Below are 10,897 nucleotides of genomic sequence, written 5' to 3'. Positions count from 1 at the left end.
TCTTCCCAGTTCAGCCAGATGCTCGTGATGATGGGCAATCCACCTGATGACAACTAACAATTACCATACTTTAACTTTAACAAATATATTCTTTTCATACGTTTTGGTATTATTGCAAACTGTTCTGGTATATTGTAATTTAACAATATTTAAAATAATAATATACCTAGATTAAATATACTTCAATTAAATAATTGACAAATAATTGATTGAAGATAACATTTATTTCAGTTTCATCAGTGTACATTGCGTTGAGAAATAATACCATGTGTCTTAATATCATATACTTTTTTAAAATTATGATGTATGTACAGCTGCTTTGCAACAATGATAATTGTGAAAAGCGCTATATAAATACAATTGAAAATTGAATAATTTGCAGGTAGGAATTGTTAGCTTAATTCTTAGCTCATTGGTTAGACTTAGTTAGTCAGTTTAAATGTGTTTATATAATATATGTTTAGTTATGTGTAATGTTATTTGTAATCTCCAACGCTGCTCCTGGAGAGCTACCATCCTGCAGACTTCAGCTCCAACCCCTCTTCAGCACACCTGTCTGTATTTATCCAGCAACCCTGAACACTTTGATAGGATGGAACAGGTGTGTTTGATTGGGGTTGGAACTAATATCTTCAGGACGGTAGCTCTCCAGGAGCAGGGTTGGAGAGCCCTGGTTTAAGTTATGTGTTAAATGTGTAACACCGTGGTCCTGTGAGACATATCATTACTTTGTATGTCCCCACATATAACAGAATGACAATAAAACTGAGCTGACTTGAATGTGTACGCTCTGTACTTTTCATACTCAAAGAAATACATTCCAGAAGCTTATTTCTTCTAATGCAATAACTTGTCAGTTTGAGCAACCAAACAAGGGTCATGTAATCTAACAAAACAGATAAGTCACACATGTAAGGTTACAAGCTTATAATAATAATTTCTAGTAGCAAAGCTGTCTTTATGATGGTCCTATCACTTTATTTTAGAGGCTGTAATGTGGCCCATTTATTCATATTTTATCTGTTAATGTCTGTTTTCAACGTATTACAATACATTTTGGTTTCATTAATAATCAAACATTAAACAACAGTTTTGTTTACAGAGGCACAACTTTAAACAGTTACAAATAGAAACACCTTCAGGAGGGTCTGTCTATATTACACATCATATGTCGTACTCTAACAGGGTACCTGTCTAACTGTGAATTATGTTTTCCATGTCATTGTTACATATTTCACTACAATACATTTTTGTTAAAAACAATTACAAAACAGTTCAAAGACTGATATGTGCAATAGGCCAGCATGTGTCATCGGTTGGAAGCAGCATATTAGGCTGATTAGACGCCAGAGGAATGGACTACTTGCTTTATAAGTGTTATGAAAGGGGCTCACTAACAAATATTGATGCATAGGGATTGACTGTATAAATATTGATGTTCATTTCTCTTTTACATGGCTCTAAACAAACTTGGCTATAGAAATAAGCTTGTGTATATGAAAATATTGTTTGGCGAAAGATGCATTTAAACTTAAAAAATGTGTATTGTATATTGTGATTCTGAAAATGTATATGCCTTTCAGCGTTTAATAGTTGAATGGGTCCGTCTAAACAATATTAGGCATTTAAACAAGACTTGATTTTTAGTTATTCTGTAATCACTCTATACAGTTGTAGACTACTTATGCTCTCAAAATACATAGTCAAAAACCAGTCTGCTGGGTCTGTTTGTTTGAGTAATACCGCCACACCAGCAGGTGGCGGTAAAGTTCTGTGGTCCAATGTGCATGCACAAAACGACGTGTTAACACGTAATTACGTGTTAACACGTTAGTTTCACACGTTTTGGCCTTTCTGGCCTTCCATACGTTAACGCGTAGTACGTGTTAACGCGTTAGTTTCACACGTTTTGGCCCTCTCGGCCTTCCATATGATACACACCGAGCCATGTACTCTCGACTGCATAGGTGCATAAGGTTGATCATTTGGGAGCTCCTTCAAACTTAATCGTAATATATCTTTTATTCTTGTTATATTTTAAGATTTATGTTTTGAATTGTTTTTTTTTACCGAGGGTAAACCTTATCCTTAAGTGTATCCCATATCAATAATTTTATACGATCATTCGCTATTAGCCCTCAGGCCTTTTACATTACTTGTGGCGAGGAAACACTCGAGCTTCAGTCGGTGCAGTAGGAACTGGAGGCTGTGGAGAAGCCGGCACGGCTGCGAGAACGTAAAACAGCGCTGGAAATATGGAAGTATTTCAATGCCATTAGTCTTTGAAGCAAAAAAGCATGTTGAATTACCACTAATCAAAAATAAATCTGTTGCATTACCAGTGCTTGCATTTTTAGAGTCTGCAATTCAATATGGTTGTATATTTAAGCTGTGAATATTTCAAATTGAAACATTTCACGCACAATTTCACCGTTAAAAAGTTCAATAATCAAAATTCGCCTTTTAAATTTCACTTAAAAAATTCAACTTGTTTTAGAATACAACCTTTAATTTTCGACAGATCATTTTCAGTCCATATTATTTCGGTTTAAAATTCGCTTCCACAAATTCAGTGGTTCAAATTCGGCTTCAAATTCGACATTACACATCCGGGTATCACAGGAAGAGCAATCGAGCATTGATGCATAATCGACGCCTGCTGCTTGTCCCCCTCACCAGCAGGTGGTGCTGTCACTAGAGCACTGACAGGTGCAAGCGACTTTTGATCATTAGACCAAAAGTTGGACAGAGGTTATCACAGTAACGCGATTTGCCAAAATGAGCCAGGAGGTAAGTAAACATTATGTTATCTGGGCCTGTATGTTTCATTTGTTTAATTAGTAAGACTGAGATATTTAATTGAACATATTATATTTTAATTTCAGCGCTTGCTTTTGGATTTTATATTTGAAAGACTACACTCACGCCTGGAGCATGCTGTTGGACGCGTGCCTCTTGACATGGACTACCTGGAGTTCATTTGCTCGCAAGAATTTGTTTTTTTAAGTGCGGTTTCAAATGTAGTTACTGTCCCACGAGATGTTTTAGAAGCCGTCACAGAACTGCTCAGAGTAATTCAACAAAACCTGTCAGACAGGGAGACGCACACTGTGACTGTTCTGCAGGAGGAGCCAGGGTCAATGGGAAGGCCACGTTTCATAATATCGCCAAATTACATTTCACATCTTATAGACATGAACTGTTCCATTCCAACCATTGCTCGCTTGCTTGGAGTAAGCACACGCACCATATTCAGAAGAATGGCTGAGTATAACCTGTCAATTCAGGCACGATATAGCAGGCTCACAGATGCAGAGTTAGATGCTTGTGTTACAGATGTAAAACTACACATGCCCCATTGTGGATACAGAATGATGAGAGCAGCGTTAAAATCTCGAGGACACCAAGTGCAGTTCGAACGGGTCAGAGCCGCAATGCATCGCATTGATACAATGGGAGTCATGTCTCGAATGACACAACTGGGCTGCGTTGTACGAAGGACCTACTCGGTGTCCAGTCCTAGGTCAATAATGCACATTGACACCAACCATAAATTGATCCGGTAAGCTTGTCAGGGTTGTTTACTCATGCTATTTCATGTTATAGTCATTAAGATATATGTGCTATTTGAAACATTTTGTGTGAATACTTCGTTTTAGCTACAATATTGTCGTCTTTGGAGGTGTGGATGGCTTTTCACGCAAGGTAATTCTCTCTTAACCAAATTTAGATTTGTAATGTATTACGTCACAATCCAGCATACTGTTTCTTGCTTAACCTCAATAGATAATGTACCTTGGAGCTGCACCTAACAACCTTGCTGCTACTGCCTTGGACTTTTTTCAAGAAGCAGTGGAGACATTTGGCTTCCCTCTTAGGTACATTTGTTATAATTGGTTACAACTGGATGACAAGTCTTGGTTTAAAATTCCAAGGCAAATTTGTTGGTATAAGTTCATATGGTATGGCTAGTTTGTTTACATCAACACCATGAAGTCTTTTATTGCAGACAAGCTGAGTAAAACACAAAAGCAGTGTTTTCGTTTTTATTCAGTGTCTAAGCACCCATGTAATGTAATGTAAGCAACATGTTAAAGCTGTTTTTTATATAAACACAACCTTCAAATTGTGTTCTTACACACTTAAGAGTACGTAGTGACCAGGGCATCGAAAATGTGGACATTGCTCGCCTGATGTTCATGATTCGTGGGACAGACAGGGGCAGCTTTATTTCTGGAAAAAGCGTCCACAATCAACGGTAAGATTCTTTTAATAACTTGTTTTAAATAGTTTAATTTTTACTCTTTTGTCTAAAATTAATTTTACTTATTTTTCCTGACTCCATGGACTTAACATCTCTTTGTACACTTAACTGCCTGAATTGATTTGACAAATTACTTTTCAGTATAGAGAGGTTGTGGAGAGATGTCTGGGCATCGGTGACCAATGTGTACTATGATGTTCTCCATGCTTTGGAAGAAGCTGGACACCTTGATGTTTCTGACCCTACTCATCTGTTCTGCTCCCACTATGTATTTCTCCCACGACTGCAAGATGATCTCAACCTTTTCCGCACCACCTGGGACAATCACCCAATACGAACAGAGGGCAGTATGACCCCTAACCAGTTGTGGGTGTTGGGAAGTATCCAGCATCCTGTACCTGAACCTGATATAGAGGTATATGTGTTTCATTATTTTAGACATGTCAGCATTTAGATTTAAATGAAATTTAATAATAAAAAAATAAGTAATATTATTAATCTCATGAGGGTACATGCTGCACTATTTATCTCTCTGTAGGGATTGAGCATACCTCACATTGACTGGGAGGACAGTGGACTGAGTGTTGATGCACACTCTAGTATTGTTGTGCCAACAACTGAATGTCCCCTGACCAATGAACAAATGCAAGCACTCAGAGAAATTGTAGACCCCAAAGGACATTCAGAGACTTTTGGCTGGGACAAATATTTAGCAGCACTTGAGTTTTGCCAGGCAGTTTTGGAACAATTCTGATCACTTTTTTATGCAAACTTCTAATATTATTATTGAAAAATCAATACCTCATAATATGAATAAGGAAGCTGCCTGTTCCTGTTACTTTGTTTCTGTACACAGCACACACCATGTTTTTTATTCAAGAAGTAAACAGTATTGCTTGACTTCAACGTTTAATTGGATAAATTTCAATATTCAAGTACTTAATAACTGTATGGGTTTTGTACATGTTAGAAAACATACACGTATTTTGTAACCTACTGTTTCATTTCAGTGCTTAATTTCTATATATTTCAATATTAAAGTACATGGAAAACTGTTTGTATTTTTTGCTGTATGTTAGTAAACATACAAGTATTTACTAAACTGCTACACTCCTAATTTGCAAGAATTTTAACATTTAAATCCTTAGTAAACTGGATTTTCACTGTTATTAAACATAATAAGTACTTAGTAGAACAAAGTACTTCAACAACAACCTGAGAAGATAAATGCAGTAACAACATAGATAACAGTCTTTCAGTGGAGCGTTATGTTAAACTGTGCATCTAAAAATTACACAAGCCCAAAACCATACTTGCAAACACCAATGCACATGATCAAGTCTTTTGAAAAGGAGTGGAACTCGGTGTAGTGGCCTGGTAGCCGAAGAATGCAAAAGCAGGTGGAGGATCTTGGGAGATCACTTTTTACAATTTCCACAGCCATGTTTTTTTCAGTCCGCTCCCATCCGACCCAAAACCGCAAAAGGTTTTTAAGATCCTTGCTGGATCCTGAAATAGCAAAATAAACAGTAAACTAACAATTATTTAAAAAAAAGATTTTTTTCCAAAAGGGACAAAGGCAGCATGAAGGTCCATAAAACTTTAAAAGCTTTTTGGTCCGTTTCATATCATATTTGTAAATTTAAACCACTTAAAGAGTTATTTTCGGTTCAAAAACGTACAATTTCTCATTGAACATCAATTAATATCATTATTGGTGTGCATTGAAAATGCATAAGGGTAGTAAATAATAATCACTTTTGTTAAGTTTTATTTTTAATGTAAATCTACAACCTTCTGTGCATACAGGGTGCATTTTCGATTCGAGTAAATTATATAATACAAACATGAAAAGAAACATACATTCACATGAGATGAATAAAAAAAAGCACCTTGTGTGTAAATATATATAATATTAATCTGTGTTATGTTTTTGACCACTCCAAACATTCACTTACTGTATGTCACATAGAATTAAACTCTTAAAAAACTGAAACTGCTGTGGTCTTAAAGCTCTGAAACCTGTACCTGACTCGATGAACTGCTTTAAAAATCCTGCAATCCTTTCCTTAGTAGCAGCTGGGTACTCGTCATCATCATCATCATCATCATTATTGCTTTTGTTAGGCCAGGCAATACATGAAAGTAGCATCTAAACCAGTAACAGAAACTAAGTCTGTGATCAGATATGTGTGTTTGCCAAGAGAATTTAGAATGATAAACATCATATAGCTAATAAAAGACAAAGATAATATTATTTTAAGTCCTCTTCACCAGTTTTACCTCAGGGGTGCATAGGTCCTCAGATTCCTTGGGGAATAACACTACATCCTTCCTGTCAGTAAGAAGGGGCCAAACAAAAGTGTCTTTAAGTCCCTGCTTGATTTGTTTCATTTGGCGTGTTCTTCTCCCAAGAACCTACAAAGTAAAAGAAACAGAAAATCCAATGTTAACAGTAACCAACTAAATAAACAACTACTAATTGCTGTGTAGCAGTGCCATTACAAGCAGGACACAAATATATGAACAAAGATGTATGTCAATTTAAACTTATAATTAGCTCAATCACAAAATTAAGGCTCTTTCATTTGTAAGTTGCATTGAAAAAACATATTCTAAATGTATAAAAGTAAAATCTGTTAAACATTTGATTGATCAAGAAAAAAAGGCATTCACAAACACTAACTAAAAATTGTATTTACCGCATGTGACAGCAGACGCTCGTAAAGCCACCTTCTGTTTTCTTCTGTTGGACCAGGAAGATCCCAAGCCAAACAAAGTTCTAAGACTTTACTGTATTGGTCCTCGGTCAATGGAACTTGTCCATTGAGCTAAACAATAATAATAGTAATACATACCAAACAAAGTCCAAATACAACAAAAAAATTATCCAAAACAAGACCAAGTTTATAATAATATACATACAAAGCTGATGGTCTCTCGTACATCAATATCAGGACAGTCCTCCAATTGCAAAGTGGCTGTATCAGATGATCCGTGAAACAGAACATGAACAAAAGCTCTTCTGAGGCCTGTAAGACACGGGCCACCATGCAAAAAGGAGTGGCCTAGCATTCTTCCTGCTACCAAGAAAAGATCGCTTTCTATTAGAAGCTGTGATGAAGAAGGCACCAAATGGTCTGGCTCTCCTTCAAAGAGGCATATGTTACACCTGTGTTTCCTGTTAATGTAAAACATAAAATGAGCAACATCATTTTATCATGAAATAGTTTAACAAAACTGAATTCTATGTCAAAGTAAAGTATATTTTGTAGTCCAGCATAGATTATTAAACTGCTTACCCAAATTTAAATTGAAACCATACTTCAGTTTTTGAAGAACTGTTGAAAAAAAGTGTCTGGTGACTCCATCACCAACTGCAGAGTCCCCTGAAAACAATGAACATATACAGTAATATAATTCTGACATCATAACTACACCATATGAGCTACAGTATACATGCTCTTGTGTATACATTTTTATTTTTCTAAGCTGTACCTTGAAGATTACATTTAACAGGACATGCCCACTCTACATTTCGTTGCTTGTAGAAGTTAATAAGTTCCCTCTCCTGATCTTGAGCACACAACCTTAAATCCATGGACATTAAAAGAGGTTTCCCTGTCTCGTGGAGATTGAGAATTTCTTGTGTGTACAACGATGCAGCCATTACTGGATCTGGATGGGTCTTCCAGTCTGGTAAATAAATTTAAATGTTTTCCTTAATCATGCAAAATCAAAGGAGCTTTCTTTCAGACCAACAGATGTGTGGCTAGTTTTTCCATCTCTACTTGTTTGCTACAGTAGTTTTAAAAACATACTCAATGAGACAACTTAGTTACCATCATTCAAATATGTCACTTGAGTGCTGTTTTTAATTTCATTGTCCATGAATGTCAATTCGGTTGTATCATTCATTGTATTATCAATTGTTCTGCAAAAAAGGGAAAACATTACACGCTTAAAATACGATTTACAGTGTGAAGACAAAGGACACTATTAAGCACAGTTTCCTGTTTCTCACAAAACAAATATTATCCAGCTTGCACACCTTTCCCCACATTCACTGGCATGAACCTCCAAGATGTCAAGGGGCATTTTGTCTTGACATATAGGACAAACAGCCTGCAATACACATGACAAATCAAAAGAATAAAAAAATAATCTAAATGCAAAAATCGAGAAACACTTTTTGGTTTGTTCTTTATCAAGTAACATTTTATGCAGTCTGTATTTTCTAATTGACCATCTTTGGAGTAATACATTTAGGACTAGTCAGAAATGAAAGTACACTAAGTGAAGGTACCTGTTCATTTTTCATGACTTCATTGTTGTCACTGTACTCCCTTTCCTCATCTTGGGCTTCATCCTGTGCTTCTTCATCATCATCCAATGTAACAACATCAGGACATGACTTAACATGACTAGTTAGGACTTGAACGGGGTATGATCTGTTGCATTTCTTGCACACTGCCTTTGGCATGTTACGGAAAGTTTCAGAAGATGGAGGCAAGGGACTAGTGTCTAACTCATCCTGAAGAGGAGCTATGTAGAAGACTGAATTCTCTCCTATTTTGGTAGCTTTCACAAGTCTGCCTGTGTACCCACAGTCTGCAGGTGCCACTATGGTGAGTTTACGACTTCCCCACCCTCCTGAAATTTGTAGCAGTAAAACAGTTATGGTATACAGTTGTACCATGCACAATCTGGAAAATGTTTACGATCTAAAACAAATTTAAACAGACTAGAAGGATTTAAAAAATTATGATTTATACAAATTACAATTAGATTTTATTGTAGTATTGCCCTGAACAAGTTATTTTACAGAAGTGTTTTTATTTATGTATTTATTAAGAAGTGTCTACATATAGTTCACAATACAGCATAACTGAATTTATAAAAGATAACGCAATGAGTCTGTCAATTGTCCTCAGTGTTTAAAGATGAATCTCAACATCATATAGTCACTGATGGACAGAGGTCAAATATGCAAAAGATGCTGGAAGAGCAAAGATTTTCTGGAGGATTTTTCTAAAGACCATTGGATAGTTTATTGGCTCGGATCAAACAAGAAACTCTTCAACAACTACCATAAAACACTGTCATTAATTGTCCAGGTACCACTTTACAGTATTATGCATCAGATGCATGTACATTTTTGAACAGACTTAGTTTTGTATTCTGTTATTATTCTGTGCTGTGGACTATGTAAGCATCTGTTAACCAGTTATTCAAGGCAGTTAATATTACCTGCTGCTTTATAAAGGAGCCAGCCTCCAGTAACCCCTCCAAGTTTTGGATACAGCTCAGTAAGAGTACCACATACCTAGTAAAAATAATGAGATTAATTAATACTGCTGCTGTTGCTGCCCCACAGGAGAATATCCTATTGCTATTGCAACATAACATTTACAAAGATAACAAAAATAATATCCTTGATACATTTTTATTTATACTGACAATGACTGTAATGGCAAATTATATAACGTACTGTACCTCCTGATGAGTCATGTTTTCATCCAGGGTGGCAGTTCTGCGTCCTAATCCTGTTTGTGCATGCAGCAGTTGATCTGGACCACTGGGTGACCTTTCACATTGGGTCGGCAGCAGGTGAAACATGACCTGAAATGGTTTTTGTTTCTTGGGCACAGGACATGTTTCTGTAAAGCGTCGTTTGCCTCTGCGATTTGAGAACAATCCAGTAAAAGACCTGTTGAGGAAGTTGTAACAACTATAAGTTGTAACTTAGTTCTACAATAATAAAAAAATAATATAAATACACTAGCAATCAAAACTTAACATCACTTGTTCATTCCTTATTCATATTTTTTTCTATATTGTAGAATAATAAAAAGCAATCATAAAAACAATAATATTATGAAGAGAACTATTTTGTAATTCAAGACAACTTAACCAGATCAAAGATGTTATATTGTAGTGTCTTCATAGTAGCTAACATTTGCCTTGAATGTGAAGAATTGGCATTTTATCAGCCTATTTCTTCAGGTCTCACCCTGAGATGCTTTTTATACTGAAGTAGTAGTTTGAAGTAGTTACCATCTTTGCTTGACTCTTATTAGCTGCCCTTTCCTTTTCTAATGATATATGTAATGTTTTCCAAATTATATTTTTGTCTAAAAAATAATCTGATATACATAAGCAAATGCCTTTAGATCAACATCACATAATACAAAGATCACATAATACACTTAGTCAAGTGATCATAAACATTTGAACAGTAGTGTACTATAAAAGCAATACAGCTTTGTGCTGACCTGGTCATTTCTGTGCGAAAAGATGATTGTCCCTGAGGTTGAACTCTTTGCCTGTTATAAAGTCATAAAACACAAAATGATTTATTTATATCATCATCATAATGAATGTGTTGACTTTCAGGCACACAGTGCATGATTTAATACCTACTATACCTGTTACTATCCTGGCTGGTAGAAGGCCCATCAGCTCTTTGTCTTTCATTGCTCAAAAGTGACAAAAGATGTCTTGCTGATCTCAGAACTTCACTGTCACCCTTGTTAAGCAAACACAAAATAATAACATCACATTACATGAATACACACAATCGTCAAAACGGTTGTCAAGTTAATCATAAATACGCAACAAGTTCTCTCTAAA

The 10,897-nt window shown here is 35.9% G+C and overlaps 2 protein-coding genes across 2 annotated transcripts; one reads left to right on the top strand and one right to left on the bottom strand.

Moving 5' to 3' along the window:
- Window positions 1-2,741: 2,741 nt before the first annotated feature.
- On the top strand, window positions 2,742-5,138 carry LOC130550328 (uncharacterized). Its single transcript, XM_057327768.1, has 7 exons — window positions 2,742-2,790; window positions 2,886-3,562; window positions 3,660-3,705; window positions 3,787-3,878; window positions 4,148-4,258; window positions 4,406-4,679; window positions 4,803-5,138. Exons 1-7 carry the CDS (start codon window positions 2,779-2,781, stop codon window positions 5,016-5,018), a joined length of 1,428 nt encoding a protein of 475 aa, XP_057183751.1. The 5' UTR covers window positions 2,742-2,778; the 3' UTR covers window positions 5,019-5,138.
- Window positions 5,139-5,383: 245 nt separating this feature from the next.
- Window positions 5,384-8,963, bottom strand: LOC130550325 (uncharacterized). Its single transcript, XM_057327762.1, has 8 exons — window positions 8,571-8,963; window positions 8,316-8,389; window positions 8,107-8,198; window positions 7,190-7,296; window positions 6,967-7,095; window positions 6,548-6,682; window positions 6,293-6,416; window positions 5,384-5,773 (listed from the first exon to the last, which is right to left on the bottom strand). The coding sequence occupies exons 1-8, from the start codon at window positions 8,961-8,963 to the stop codon at window positions 5,556-5,558; spliced, it is 1,272 nt and encodes a 423-aa protein (XP_057183745.1). The 3' UTR covers window positions 5,384-5,555.
- Window positions 8,964-10,897: the final 1,934 nt, after the last annotated feature.

Source organism: Triplophysa rosa, unplaced genomic scaffold (genome assembly GCF_024868665.1).
Source record: "Triplophysa rosa unplaced genomic scaffold, Trosa_1v2 scaffold28_ERROPOS1528291, whole genome shotgun sequence".
NCBI classification, from domain to species: Eukaryota; Metazoa; Chordata; class Actinopteri; order Cypriniformes; family Nemacheilidae; genus Triplophysa; species Triplophysa rosa.
This window is presented reverse-complemented; position numbering and strand designations above follow the sequence as displayed.

Bases quoted from the DNA above. Each gene is read 5' to 3' on its own strand.
- LOC130550328 (XM_057327768.1), top strand. The intron at 3,563-3,659 runs GTAAGCTTGTCA...ACTTCGTTTTAG, and splicing joins ACCAACCATAAATTGATCCG to CTACAATATTGTCGTCTTTG. The intron at 4,259-4,405 runs GTAAGATTCTTT...ATTACTTTTCAG, and splicing joins AAAAGCGTCCACAATCAACG to TATAGAGAGGTTGTGGAGAG.
- LOC130550325 (XM_057327762.1), bottom strand. From the start codon at position 8,963: ATGGTACAACTGTATACCATAACTGTTTTACTGCTACAAATTTCAGGA. The intron at 8,199-8,315 runs GTGTGCAAGCTG...CCTTTTTTGCAG, and splicing joins GCCAGTGAATGTGGGGAAAG to AACAATTGATAATACAATGA. The intron at 7,096-7,189 runs GTATGTATATTA...ATTATTGTTTAG, and splicing joins TACGAGAGACCATCAGCTTT to CTCAATGGACAAGTTCCATT.